We start from the raw sequence: 12,092 nt of genomic DNA on the forward strand, positions 1-12,092 counted from the left end.
ACGTGGGCAGCTCCATCCTTGCCAGACGGGAGGGGGGACTTCCGTGGTGTCAGCGTGAGGAACGCTCCCTTGGGTCGCGCGTGGTCCTCTTGGGACAAGAAGGGCCGCTCGCGGCGCACGGATCGCTGACCCAGAGGAGCAAGATGGCGGCGGCCTCCTGCGCCGCCCCTCCTCCTGCTGCCGGCTTCCCCGTGGTCTCGCCCGCCCCGCCTCCTGCCCCGCCCCTCCGGGCTGTCACGTGACCGCCGCGCGCTCCCGCGGGGCGGGCTTCTCGGGGGCGGCGCCGCAGGGACGCAGCTTGCGCTCGACGGACGGAGCTGCTGTTTGCCGCAGCTTCTCTCCTGGACGCCTGGGCCGAGGACACGATGTCGGGCGCCTCCCGCCGACTGCTCTGGGCCGCCACCTGCCTCGCCGCGCTCTGCGTGTCGGCCGCGGAGCAGCCCAGCAACAGCAGCGCGTCTCCCAACGTGACGACGCCGACGCCGACTGCGACCAGCAAAGCGATCCCGACGACGCTCACGCCCACCAAGCCGCCAGGTGGGCCGAGCTGGTGGGGACCCGCGCAACATGGCCGCCCGGCCGGAGTGCGGCGGCCCGGCCCGACGGGTGGGTGGGGGGGTGAGGAGCTAGGCCGCGGGGCTGCTCCCGCTCCGCGAGCCTTGCCCTCGGAGGCGCCGTTCCCCCACTCCCTCGCCCGGACCCAAGCGCCTGGTGACTCCGTGCCGCAGCTCGGGACGGCGACGTGGCTTGCTTCCGCGGTGGCAGTTAGGAGTCCTTGGGCGAGGCGACGCAACGCGCCCCTCAGTCGGCGGGGTGCGCAAACTTTGGGCTCCCGGGACTCTCTTGCCCTCCCCTCCAGGCTTCTCCGGAAGTTTAAAGTGAAGGCTCTGGGTCTGGGTGGGGGACCTTTGGAGATGAACTGGTTATCCCTCTCCCCGCTCCCACCAGCGAGGCTCTGAGAAAGTCAGCCTCCTGTAACTTCACGTTGACTTGGCAGAGCGCTGTTGGCCGTCTCTGAGATTGAGGTGGTAAGGGAAGAGTGAGGCTCGTGGCGGTTGATGAGAGAAGTGAAACCTAGGGGGCATAGAAAAGAGCCAGCAGGTCTGATCTCTCGGGGGCCCGTGTTTGGAGGGCGGTGGAGTCAGAAATCCAGTCTGTCTATTTGTCTGAAATCCGATCAAGGAACACGCCTTTTGTTCAGCTCTAGGGTTCGTTAAGGCGTGTACAAATTGGCGTAGGCCGTGACAACGCAAATGAGACAGAAGATAAATTTGAAGGAATGAGGGGGAAACACGACGTATTTTAAATTGGTTATTGCTTTTAGTCTAGTAACTGCTCTCCTCAACCTAAAGATTGACTCGCTCTAGTGCCTTCTCTAGTTTTAGCATTTTATATGAGTAAAACTGTGTAATACCCGTTTGTTTGTTTGTTTGTTTTGTTAGACTCAGAAGGATGCTAGGGTAACAAATATTTTTAAATGAACAAAGTAAATTACAGATCTGGGAATCTCTATCACGGTTAAGATGATAAAGCAAAATATTGTTTTGACTCCTACCTACTTGACAATTTCCTCCCAGACTTGGAATATGTGGGTTCTTCGTATTGTTTTAAGAGAAGCCTGGGAATACCAAGTTAATGCCTCTGTGTGATTGAAATCCCCACGGAGGAGATAACTTGGGTTTTCTCGAAATTATGGGATAAGCTGCAGTGTAGAGTATCATTCTGAAGTCTACACCCTTTATCAGGTGTGCACTACTGTGAAGAAGGCTTCTTAAGACCTGTGCTTTAAGACTGCCTCTTCATGTCCTGTTTTCAGTAAACACATATTGGGATCCAGGGCTTCTGCAGAACTGTTTGTTCAGGTGAGATGAAAGCAAAGGAGAATGTTGCAGGTGACTAGTTTCTAGAAAAGAAAGGAAATTAGCTGCGTTCTGTAAGTCCATGTGTTTGTCCAGACATAGAATTGGCCCGCTACATTCTTATTTCTGGATTGTTTGGTTTAGTGTTCCTCAACTTTCCTAATGCTGCCACCTCTTAATACAGTTCCTCATATTGTGGTGGCCCCAACCATACAGTTATTTTGTTGCCACTTCATAATTAATTGTGTTACTTGTTTTGAATCGTAATGTAAATATCTGATAGGCTGATGGTCTTAGCAGGCCCCTGTGAAAGGGCAGTTCCACCCACCCACACCCCAGAGGGGTCAGAACCCACAGGTTTAGATTGCTGCCAGGCATAGGTATGAAAGCATTTCCAGGTTGTGGGGAAGACTGCGATGAAGACAGAATCTCTGAGAAATTAGCTTGTTTCTGTTAGAGTTGAATTTTTTCACACTTGGGTGCTTTATTAAAACGTTTTTCTCTGGCATTTGGAGGCAGTGACTTCTCTGTGTTGGTCTTACAGTGTTTACTGTTTTATGTTGAGAATCCATGAATGTATCTTCAGTCTTTTGAAGGATTGTCTGACATCCATTCCCAATACTGAGTGTGCCCACGAGCCTGTTTTTTTTTTTTTTAACTTTACTTACAGGTTCATAGTTGGAAGGAACTTTTCCTCATTTTGCTTTTTGAGGTAGGGTTTTACTGTGTAGCTCTGGCTGCTGTGGCTAGTCTGCAGCTCACAGCGATTCTAATGCCTCTCCCTCTAACGTGCTGGGATAAAGGTGTGTTACACTATCCCAGGCTTAAATAATTTTTTTAATATTCATGTGTATGTACATGTATGTGAACACACTTATGCCACAGCATGCAAGTGGTGGTCCGAAGACAACATTGGTTCTCTCTTCCACCATATGGGTCCAGGGGATTGAACTCAGGACATCAACATTAATTTGCTGGCCCATGCTTAAAATTTCTTAATGAACCAGTTTATAAAGTTTGACCATTTTGAGGATTATTAATTATTAAAACTATATCTAATGCTTACTGTTGAAAATAGATGTAGAGCAAACTAATGAAATGTCAATTCATTGATTTCATAATTTTCCCCCAGAAACCTGTGAGCGCTTCAACAGCTGTGTTTCCTGTGTTAATGCCACCATTACTAATAATATCACCTGCTTTTGGATGGATTGCCATGAAGGTAAGAAACTTTGTGGTCACAAGCTCTACTTTATATTCTTGAATATTTGGAAGTTCTGTAGAATATTTAAGGTACTGTGAAGTATTTATTTTTTAAATTTGATACTTACATAGTTTCTTAACATTTTTCTTGAAAATCTCCCCTCTCCCCATTTTGATTTCATAAGCTTGACTGTCAAGATTTAGCAGTTTTAAGGGAAGAGAGATTTTAGATCCTCGGAAGGATTAAAGTTCCTTTGGAAGGGGAGTCATTTGTCTAGGGGAGGTAAATTGTAGCACCTTGTGGAGTGCTGTTGAATGCTTAGCTGTGAAGGAGCAATAAGACCGGAGAGTTGCTTTCTGTGCTTTTGTGAAGATAAGTTCATTAACTTAGCAATTTGAAGGCTGTGAGCTAGATGGCAGCCTGCTGGAATACAAGGTTTCTCTTAGATTATAACAAGACAGACTACTCTGTCTCCCTTAAGGTATGGCACTTGCACTTCCTCTGTCTGCAGAGCAGGGTTTGTTAGGATTGGTTTTGGCATCCCTGGAGGTACAAAACCACACTTTTAACAAGAGTTAAGTTCCTTCACTCAGTGGATATCAGAAGTAGCACATAGAGTTCAGAAGGCTCGTTGTTGGGAGTTCACTTTTTTGTGATACAAGTATGTTAGGCTATGCAGGGCGACTTCAGGGTGTGCTCTCTCCCTGCTCATGTGCCATAAGTAGGAATTGCAGGGAGATGCAGAGGGTAGGGCCCTACTGTTTCTTCGGACCCTCTCCCTGCTATCTCTGCTGAATCAACTTGATCACATCCCCTTGTAGATTCTGACTGCTTAATCTGGTCAGTATATTCAAGTGACCTTTCAATTTGTCTCTAAGACAATGGGAAAGGAATAGCAGTTTTTATTGCTTTTTAGTCTTTAAAAAGCAAAAACCATGCGCTAAAGCTGACTTCAGCTTGAGACCTTGAGATCCTTGTGCATCCCTTCCAGAGTGCTAGGGTCACAGTCACAGGAGTATCCCAGCCGGATCGGGCTTGTTTGTTTTCTTTTAGCGTGTTCTGGAGCTTAGAAGCAAAGCCACAGGTGTAATGTAAGTGAGTAATTGCTCTTTGTCTCTCTTTTTCTAGCAAATAAGACCAATGATTACTGTTCAAGTGTCCCAGTGAGTAACTGTTCCCGGGTGAACAGCACTGACCACTGTTCTGGTAAGTTCTCACTCGAGCTGCATGGGGTGGGTAAGGAAGGTCATTGCTGCCCTTGATGTCAGTCAGCATTTGGACCCCAGTCGCCTGTTGCTGTGGATAATAAGGATGATGGTGTAAGTCCTGCTTTCACATTGAGCTGGGACGCTTGCCTCTCCTGCTTTGTGTTGTTGAACTGACTAGTGTTTGTTCCTCCCTCTTAAGTGTTACAGCTAAAGTAAACTTCTGTCTTTTGTAGTTGAGAAACTCTGGCTTTTACTCTTTACCCCGAAAAATCCTAATTGAAACAACTGGTCCTTTTCCCTCATCTGCACCCTCCTGTTGTTCATTCTCACCTGGAATCATCTGTGCCACTGTGAACTCAGATCCTCCTGCCTCTCTCCCAAAAGCGGGATTAGGAGCAACCATGACCAGCTAAGCTAGCTAAGACTTGCTTCTGATGTTGCTATAAGTTAGTAGGGACAGCAAACAAGGGGCTCAGTCTTTGTCATTGTCTTTCTGTCATTTCTTAAAACTGGCCTAAACCTTCTCTGTCCAGCGTGGGTACTCATGTTCCAATCATCACATTGATATATTTTCCCCTGCCCGAAAGAAGGGAAAGAAAACATAAGGCCTGTATCCATCCTGGAGACATTTGTTAGAAGCTGTATGTGGCTAGTTAGCAGTAAGAATGCCTGGAAATGTCTTAGAGGAAGTGAGATGCCACAAAAATTGATGGTTTCATTTCTAAGGAAGGAAACTGATACCAAGTATGGGTAACTGGCTCATCCAAGAATGATGTCTATGTTGTAAAACAGGCCGTACTCTGAGAGTGGGAACTGTTGTCACAGCTTACTATACACAACTTACTGTGTCTTTCTTTTTCAATAGTACCTCCCTCTACCACTCCAGTGCCAACCAATTCTACAGGTAATGCAAGATTATTTTTTTTCTTCCTTGGTCTTTGTGGATTTTTAAAGACCTGTTGACAACCTGCTAGCTTAGAGATGTTAATATAGTTTTAAAGATTAGCAAGGGTTTATTTACTCGTGGACCACAATAGCAGTGTAAATGTGTGTCCTTTGTGACAGTGCATAGAACTCTGTGAAAATATTTTGTCTTAGTAACTCTCAATAGGTTTACATTGAACCCTTGAGCTGTCTTGTGTGTATGTTTTATAACACAGTTCCCATTATTAAATAGTATGCCAGAATGTTTTTAGAAATTATCTTTAGTCTTTTTACGTGTATAACTGAGCTTGTGTACTTTATATGAAAATGGATGATAGGTGTGTTTGTGTTGGTTTTTTTTTTTCCCTTTTACTGTAAGATGGTGCCGTACTTTCTCCTTATACTCATGATTGGATAGTTATGGTCATCTCACTGATACAGCAAAAGTCTTAATGGAGGAGGAGGAGGAGGGAGAGGGAGAGAGAAGGGAGAGGGAGAAACCATTTATTCCAGGACAAGAACTAGCTCAGATGATGATCGGCTGTAGGGACAGAAATTAGCCAATATTTTGTTGCTTTCTGATAGATGAATACAGTCAGTGAGCACTCACCGTACATTGGTCATTTATAGGTTGGTGTGTAGTGAGTGGGGTAGAAATGGCAGCCTGTGGGAGATACTGACACTGGAAAATATGGGGAGACCCTGCCAGATGAAGCAGGGTGGTTCACTGTGAGGGAACAGTGACATAAATATTAAGTATCTTGTACTAGGTGACAGTAAATTTGGTACACTTGATAGTCAAAGCAAAACTGAGAAGCTCCTCTGTATGCCTTGCTTAAGAGACTTAGATGGTATCTAAACTTGTCATATGACCAGACTTCTATTTTAATAAAATGTATTATTATGGCCTGTGCAGAGTAAAAGACCAAAGTGGACTTGAAGTCAGCTATAGTAGAAAAGTATATGCTACAGAAACCTGCAGATACTACCAAATATAACTTAGTGGACTGTTGGTGAAGAATTAACTCTCACCTAACTTCAAGAGTGGATAGTAAAAACCAAATATCAAATCAATAACATCACATAAAACTAATATCTTAAGATTGAGAAGAAGTTGATAACATTTCATTTTTAAAGCTAAACTACAAAAGGAAATTTAAGTGTTAAAATGCCTTCTAATGTAGCAATCATGTCATTACTTCCTTTAGGAGGCATGTGGTCCTTGGGGTTCAGGGTGGGTGGGTGTGTGTATGTGTGTGTGTGTGTGTGTGTGTGTGTACATGTACAACTTGCCTTGTCCATTTAGTGTTTCTTGTATGTATATGATTTCAGGACTGGCCAGTTAGTATTGGATAACTAATTAGGGGGTCATCCAGGGGCTCAGTCCTGGGGAAAATGGAGATGAGGTAGGCCATAGGAGGACAGCTTTGGAGCCAGCTTTCTCCTTCCTTTACATAGGTATAGAGATTGAGACTTGTCAGCAGGTTCACACCGCAAGTGCTTTTGGTGGCTGGGCTATCATCCCATACTAGCCTTCATATCAGTCTCGTTAACAGTTTTACCATAGTCCAGTGAGAATTAGCCTACTTGGAGTGCCAGCAATGCCTTATGGGGAGTTCTGCATGCTCTAGTAACATTTGTCTTAAAGCCTAATGTTGGTGTATAATTACTGTTGAAGAACAGAACTTCCTTTTCTGTTAGAACTTGGGGGCTGGTAAGATGGCTCAGAAGATACAAGCGTCTGCTACCAAGTCTGATGACCTGAGTTTAATCTCTGAGACCCACATGGCAGAAGGAACAAAGCAGCTGCAAGTTGACTTCCACACTTGTGCCCCTGCCGTCATACACATGATAAACTAATTTTTAAAAGTTTTGTTTGCTTTTTGAAATAGCATCTCACTGTATCGCCCTGGATGGCCTGGAACTTGTGTGCTGAGATAAAGGCATACACCACTACACCTGGCAAATGTTAATTTGTACAAACTTACTTTTTTTCTAGACCTGGTATAAGAATTTTTGAGTCTACATTAGTAGTGGATGTTTGTAATCAAGTACTTCATTTCCAGAGGTCGTTTTATGTTTAGTTGGTACTGTTTGTTTGTTTTTTCTTTTTCGAGACAGGGTTTCTCTGTGTGGCCCTGACTGTCCTGGAACTCACTCTGTAGACCAGGCTGGCCTTGAACTCAGAAATCCACCTGTCTCTGCCTCCCAAGTGCTGGGATTAAAGGCGTGCGCCACCACTGCCCAGCTTGTTTAGTTGGTATTTTTGCCTCATACAGAGTGGGAGAGTGTATCATCCAAATCGGGCTAGCCTTGGGTACTAATGCTAACCAATTAGTAAGGTTTTGTTGGAACCCACTGTGCCTGCTTGTTTCCTTGTCCTTGACTGATTTAGCATTCCAAAATGTTAACACCCTACTCTGAAGCTCGCACAGCATGGCACCTGCAATCTACCCACTCGTTTATTTCAGTTGTGTATACTAACATAATTTGTCATAAAAGGATGACATATAAGCGAGTCCTTCCTAAATACTCTTGTTCCTCTGTCTTCTTGCAGACTTTGTGTCTTTGTATGTGTGTCTTACATGTATATAGAGAAAAGACAAGTATATGCTGGCTGAATGTGTCAGAATATATGTAAGGACTTATATTGGATCATTAACTAAATTTGGCTTCTGTTCTTTTAAAAAATTAAAAGCTACATGTAGGATAATTGTGAGGTTAGAAATTTAAATACATTTTGTTTTCATTCCAGCTAAACCCACAACTCGGCCTTCCTCTCCTACACCTGCTCCCTCAGTTGTCACATCAGGTAATTGGGGTTGTATAAACTACCAGTGATAACAGCCAGGGTCCAGTTCTACTCTTGGATACTCTGGACTGAAGCAGCTTTTAACATACAACACCAAGGCAGTGGTTGGCACCTGGCGGTCTATGGGAGTCCTTTGCTGGTTGTTATGTGTGGTCACTTTTGGCCTGGTCCTTTAGACTCACTAAGGGTGTTTTTGCTAAATCTGATTTGTCAGTACAAGTTACTCAGAAGGAGTGCACCATTACCAGTTACTCAGAAGGAGTGCACCATTACTAGTTACTCAGGAGTGCACCATTACTAGTTACTCAGGAGTGGTACCATTACCAGTTTTGGTGAATGGAAAACTTGTTTTTAATTACACCAGTCTGAAAAGCCAAGATTAGCACTTTGTATTTTTCTTAAGCTGTTCATTTTCTTAGACTTGCTTGGATCCAAGAGCTCTTCTACCCTGTGTTTGCTGTGGTTTCCTGACTGGGCTGCTCTGTAGACCAGGCTGGCCTCAAACTCAGAAGTCCACCTGCCTCTGTCTCCCAAGTGCTGGGATTAAAGGCAAGCGCCACCACCGCCCGGCTTTCATGTTCTTTTTTCTTCTGACTTGTTAAATACTGTTTTATAAAACAGAATTAAACTGACATTACTTTTAGATCCTTATGAGTTGTTTGTAGAAATTCTAGTTTTCAAATTTGTTTTCCTTATGGTTATATAGTGCTTTCTCATGATGCAAAATAAACTAGCAGAGTGCTACTAAATATATTTACAACTATGTGTTATTTTGTTTGTTGAAATTATAGATTATTATTATTTTTGTTAACTTGAAAAATAGCAACTCAATGTTTATATACCTCGTCTAGCTAATAAAACCAAAAAGTTTCTTAACAATTAACCAAAATGGATTAACAAAATTACTGCATGGTTTAGAAGTACTTGATAAATTTTCAAGGAAGAGTTTATATGCCATATGAACTTGTGCAACTTTCTAGCAATATTACCCACATCATACTCTGGACAGAATGATGAATGACATTTTGGCTTAAGTAGAGATAAATTCTAGTTACAAAGACATGACTAGGCCGGGCAGTGGTGGCGCACACATTTAATCCCAGTACTTGGGAGGCAGAGGCAGTTGGATTTCTGAGTTTGAGGACAGCCAGGGCTACACAGAGAAACCCTTCTCGAAAAGCCAAAAAAAAAAAAGACATGACTCAGGAAGACCTATCTAGAACTTAGGGCACAGTTGATGCCTGGGTAGGTCTGGGAATTAAAGGTACCATGACACTTACTGAGGATTCTTTGTTTATCATCAGCAGGTACAGCAAATACCACTCTAACTCCAACCTCACAGCCTGAGCGAAAGTCTACCTTTGATGCAGCCAGCTTCATTGGAGGAATCGTCCTTGTCTTGGGTGTGCAGGCTGTAATTTTCTTTCTCTATAAATTCTGCAAATCTAAAGAACGAAATTACCATACTCTGTAAACAGACCCATTAAATTAATGTGGACTGGCAGTTAACTTGTGTAACTCACTGAAACCAAAATATCCCAGAAGTCCCACATGGAGGACGCTGTTCCAGGATCTTTACATTTCCAAAGGATGCACACAGGAGATTTTGGAGCATCATCCTTGAAGAAAAGTCAGTTAAACCATTTTGCTCAACAGGAGTATCTAAACTATTGTGCATGAACCGTGTGGCTGCCGTCTTTTGTTTAACATGGCTGCTATGTGGACTGTTCTTCCCTCTGACATGCCAAATGTAACTTCTGTAAGTGATGGAGCACGCTGTCCTGCGTACGCAGCTTTGGCTGCAGTTGAAATGTAGTCCCTAAAATCCTAAAGGCTGATATTCTCAATCTAACTTCAGGTGTAACTTAGTGGCCAGAATTGAGGAGAGTGCCAAATGACTACTCGTCAGGCAGATTGAGGGCCATCACTTGAAACATAGATTAAATTTGTTTAGTACTAAACTATCCCTAGAGTAAAGTTTTATGCTTGATAAGTTGTATTTTATATACTAGAAATAAGATGCCACACAGGGCATTCCAGGGTTAGAATAAGGAAAGGATACATAGACATTAATGTGCATCAGGTCTCGTTCATACTCATACAGTGGACCGCACTCAGAAATGAGAACAGTGCCTTAAGACAGACTGAGACATAGGCAGAATGAAGTGTGTTCACACTCTGGGGGGCAAAGCTTGGTCTGAGAATGTAACTCGGTGTGAGCAGCAGAAACCTGCTTTTAGATAACATGCTGTTAATAGTTAATTAAAAACATTGTTTTTCCAGAACTGAGAAATAGAAGCTAAAGAATAATTAAAGCTGAAAGGCTTCCTATATCAAACCATCTAACATTTTTCTTAGGGCTGTTGAAGAGACATAAAATCGATTTATCTTTCTCTCTGTACACAAAGTATCCAAATAATTATTATTCCTTAAGGATTCCTACCAGGTTTTCCTGAAAAGTAGCTTTTACATGAGGCAAGAAGGAAGTAGTTGTAGATAGAATCATTTTCTAGTTCTTTAAATGAGACAATCACTTTGTTTTCTAATAGATGTGACCTGTGTAACTTAAAAACCTGAGGGTTTGAAAGAGATTGCTCTAGATTTCCAATGATGATGCCCTGGCTGAATAGGCTTTTCTCTTTCTTTAGCTTTCTTTTCTTCCTCCTTGGTTTCAGTTCCCATGTGCTATAATCATGCATACTTTTACTTCAATAGCTTCTGAGAAGCACTATGTTTTCAGTTTTGGAGTTGCTTCTCCCTTGCCTCTGACACACTGCACTAGTGTAGAGGCTGTCATTGGAAATAGGCTTTTGGTTTCCTACGTCATTCAGGTTTTTTTCATTAGAGTAACAGAGTTCAGCGCTTGGTTCCCAGGGTTTTAGTACGAAATGGCAGATTGATGTGGGTTGGTTCATAAAGTGAAACTAACGAAGTTTCTGTCTTTTTGTTACTTGCTGGTACAGCTAAAGTTTGTTTTACTTGCACATTTGTACATATATCTAATGTTTTCAAGTGCCTTACTTGTTTAAACTCTGGCTTCAAAGGTTTGGGGGAAAGATAGGTTTACCTCACAGTTATGTTTCCATTTAATTTCTAGGTTCCCCACAAACATCTATTTCAGTGTTGTGGCTGTTAGTTTTAAGTGAGTGCTAAAGTTCTTTTGAAAGTACACAGAATTTCCATTCCTTACAAAGGTGGCAAAATTGGTTTAATTGTCATTTACCTCCATGTAACTCCTTGCCCCATATAAATGTCAGCATATGTAGCAGGTTTTCTGAGAATGTAACTTAATTTGAAGCTCCTGTAATTTTGAGCACTGCTCTAACATTGTAGGAAGTTTTAGTGACATTTTGCAAGTCTCTACATAAGCTCTTGCCACAGAATTCACAGCTGCCCTGACTCTTTACCATCTTTGTTTAGCAAGGTAGTATTTTGAGCCATTAATGATTTTGGGTTTTTTAATCCAGAAGGTACATAGAAACCTTTTCAGAGTTTCCATCTGAGCTGTCCTGAGGATCCAGTTCTATCAAATACCTTATTTTACCTTTGCTGTACTTGCTGCATAAGCAGACACTGCTGGACTTAGAAGTTTCTATTTGAGTTCAATAAACTACAAAACTAATATGTATGTGTACCAAACTGATTTAAAATAAATGTTTATTAGTCTCTTGATCTAAAAGTGTCATTTTTTGATTATGAAATTAACATTGTATTTGCCTGACCTATCTATTTGACGCTGGGTTGTCCATTGTTTATTTTACTCCTGTTGCCTGATGTATAGATGGGAACTAAGGCTGTGAATTAGTGGAGAACAGAACTCTAGGAATGATTGATAGTTGGGCTGATGGAAGGGACGTGTGTCTAACTCACGTTAACCAAGAGTCAGAGTGTGTGTCACAGGACTGCTTTGTGGGTTCCAAGGATTGAACACAGGTTGTTGGACAAGTACCTTTTTCCACTGAGCCATCTTAGCAGCCACATCCTACCCTTTAGTTCAGAGTACATATGAAATAAAACCTGGCTTCTAATTAGAGTGTCGTGTGCTGCCGTATGAAGCCTGGTTCTGTTGGACAGTATGCAGAAAC

General features: G+C 42.8%; 1 protein-coding gene across 2 annotated transcripts; it reads left to right on the forward strand.

Moving 5' to 3' along the window:
* Nucleotides 1–241: 241 nt before the first annotated feature.
* Nucleotides 242–11,679, forward strand: Cd164 (CD164 molecule). 2 transcript variants are annotated; one of them, XM_031347629.1, is made up of 6 exons: nucleotides 242–537; nucleotides 2,992–3,081; nucleotides 4,192–4,269; nucleotides 5,137–5,175; nucleotides 7,951–8,007; nucleotides 9,315–11,679. In XM_031347629.1, the coding sequence occupies exons 1-6, from the start codon at nucleotides 366–368 to the stop codon at nucleotides 9,479–9,481; spliced, it is 603 nt and encodes a 200-aa protein (XP_031203489.1). In that variant the 5' UTR covers nucleotides 242–365; the 3' UTR covers nucleotides 9,482–11,679. The 2 variants fall into 2 exon arrangements, with proteins under 2 accessions (XP_031203489.1, XP_031203488.1); XM_031347628.1 differs by having other exon boundaries at nucleotides 244–537; nucleotides 9,312–11,679.
* Nucleotides 11,680–12,092: the final 413 nt, after the last annotated feature.

Source organism: Mastomys coucha, unplaced genomic scaffold (assembly GCF_008632895.1).
Source record: "Mastomys coucha isolate ucsf_1 unplaced genomic scaffold, UCSF_Mcou_1 pScaffold3, whole genome shotgun sequence".
Lineage (NCBI taxonomy): Eukaryota > Metazoa > Chordata > Mammalia > Rodentia > Muridae > Mastomys > Mastomys coucha.

Coding starts and splice junctions, on each gene's coding strand:
- Cd164 (XM_031347628.1), top strand. CDS start 366: ATGTCGGGCGCCTCCCGCCGACTGCTCTGGGCCGCCACCTGCCTCGCC. Junction 4,270..5,136: donor CAGCACTGACCACTGTTCTG/GTAAGTTCTCAC, acceptor CTTTTTCAATAG/TACCTCCCTCTACCACTCCA. Junction 5,176..7,950: donor AGTGCCAACCAATTCTACAG/GTAATGCAAGAT, acceptor TTTTCATTCCAG/CTAAACCCACAACTCGGCCT.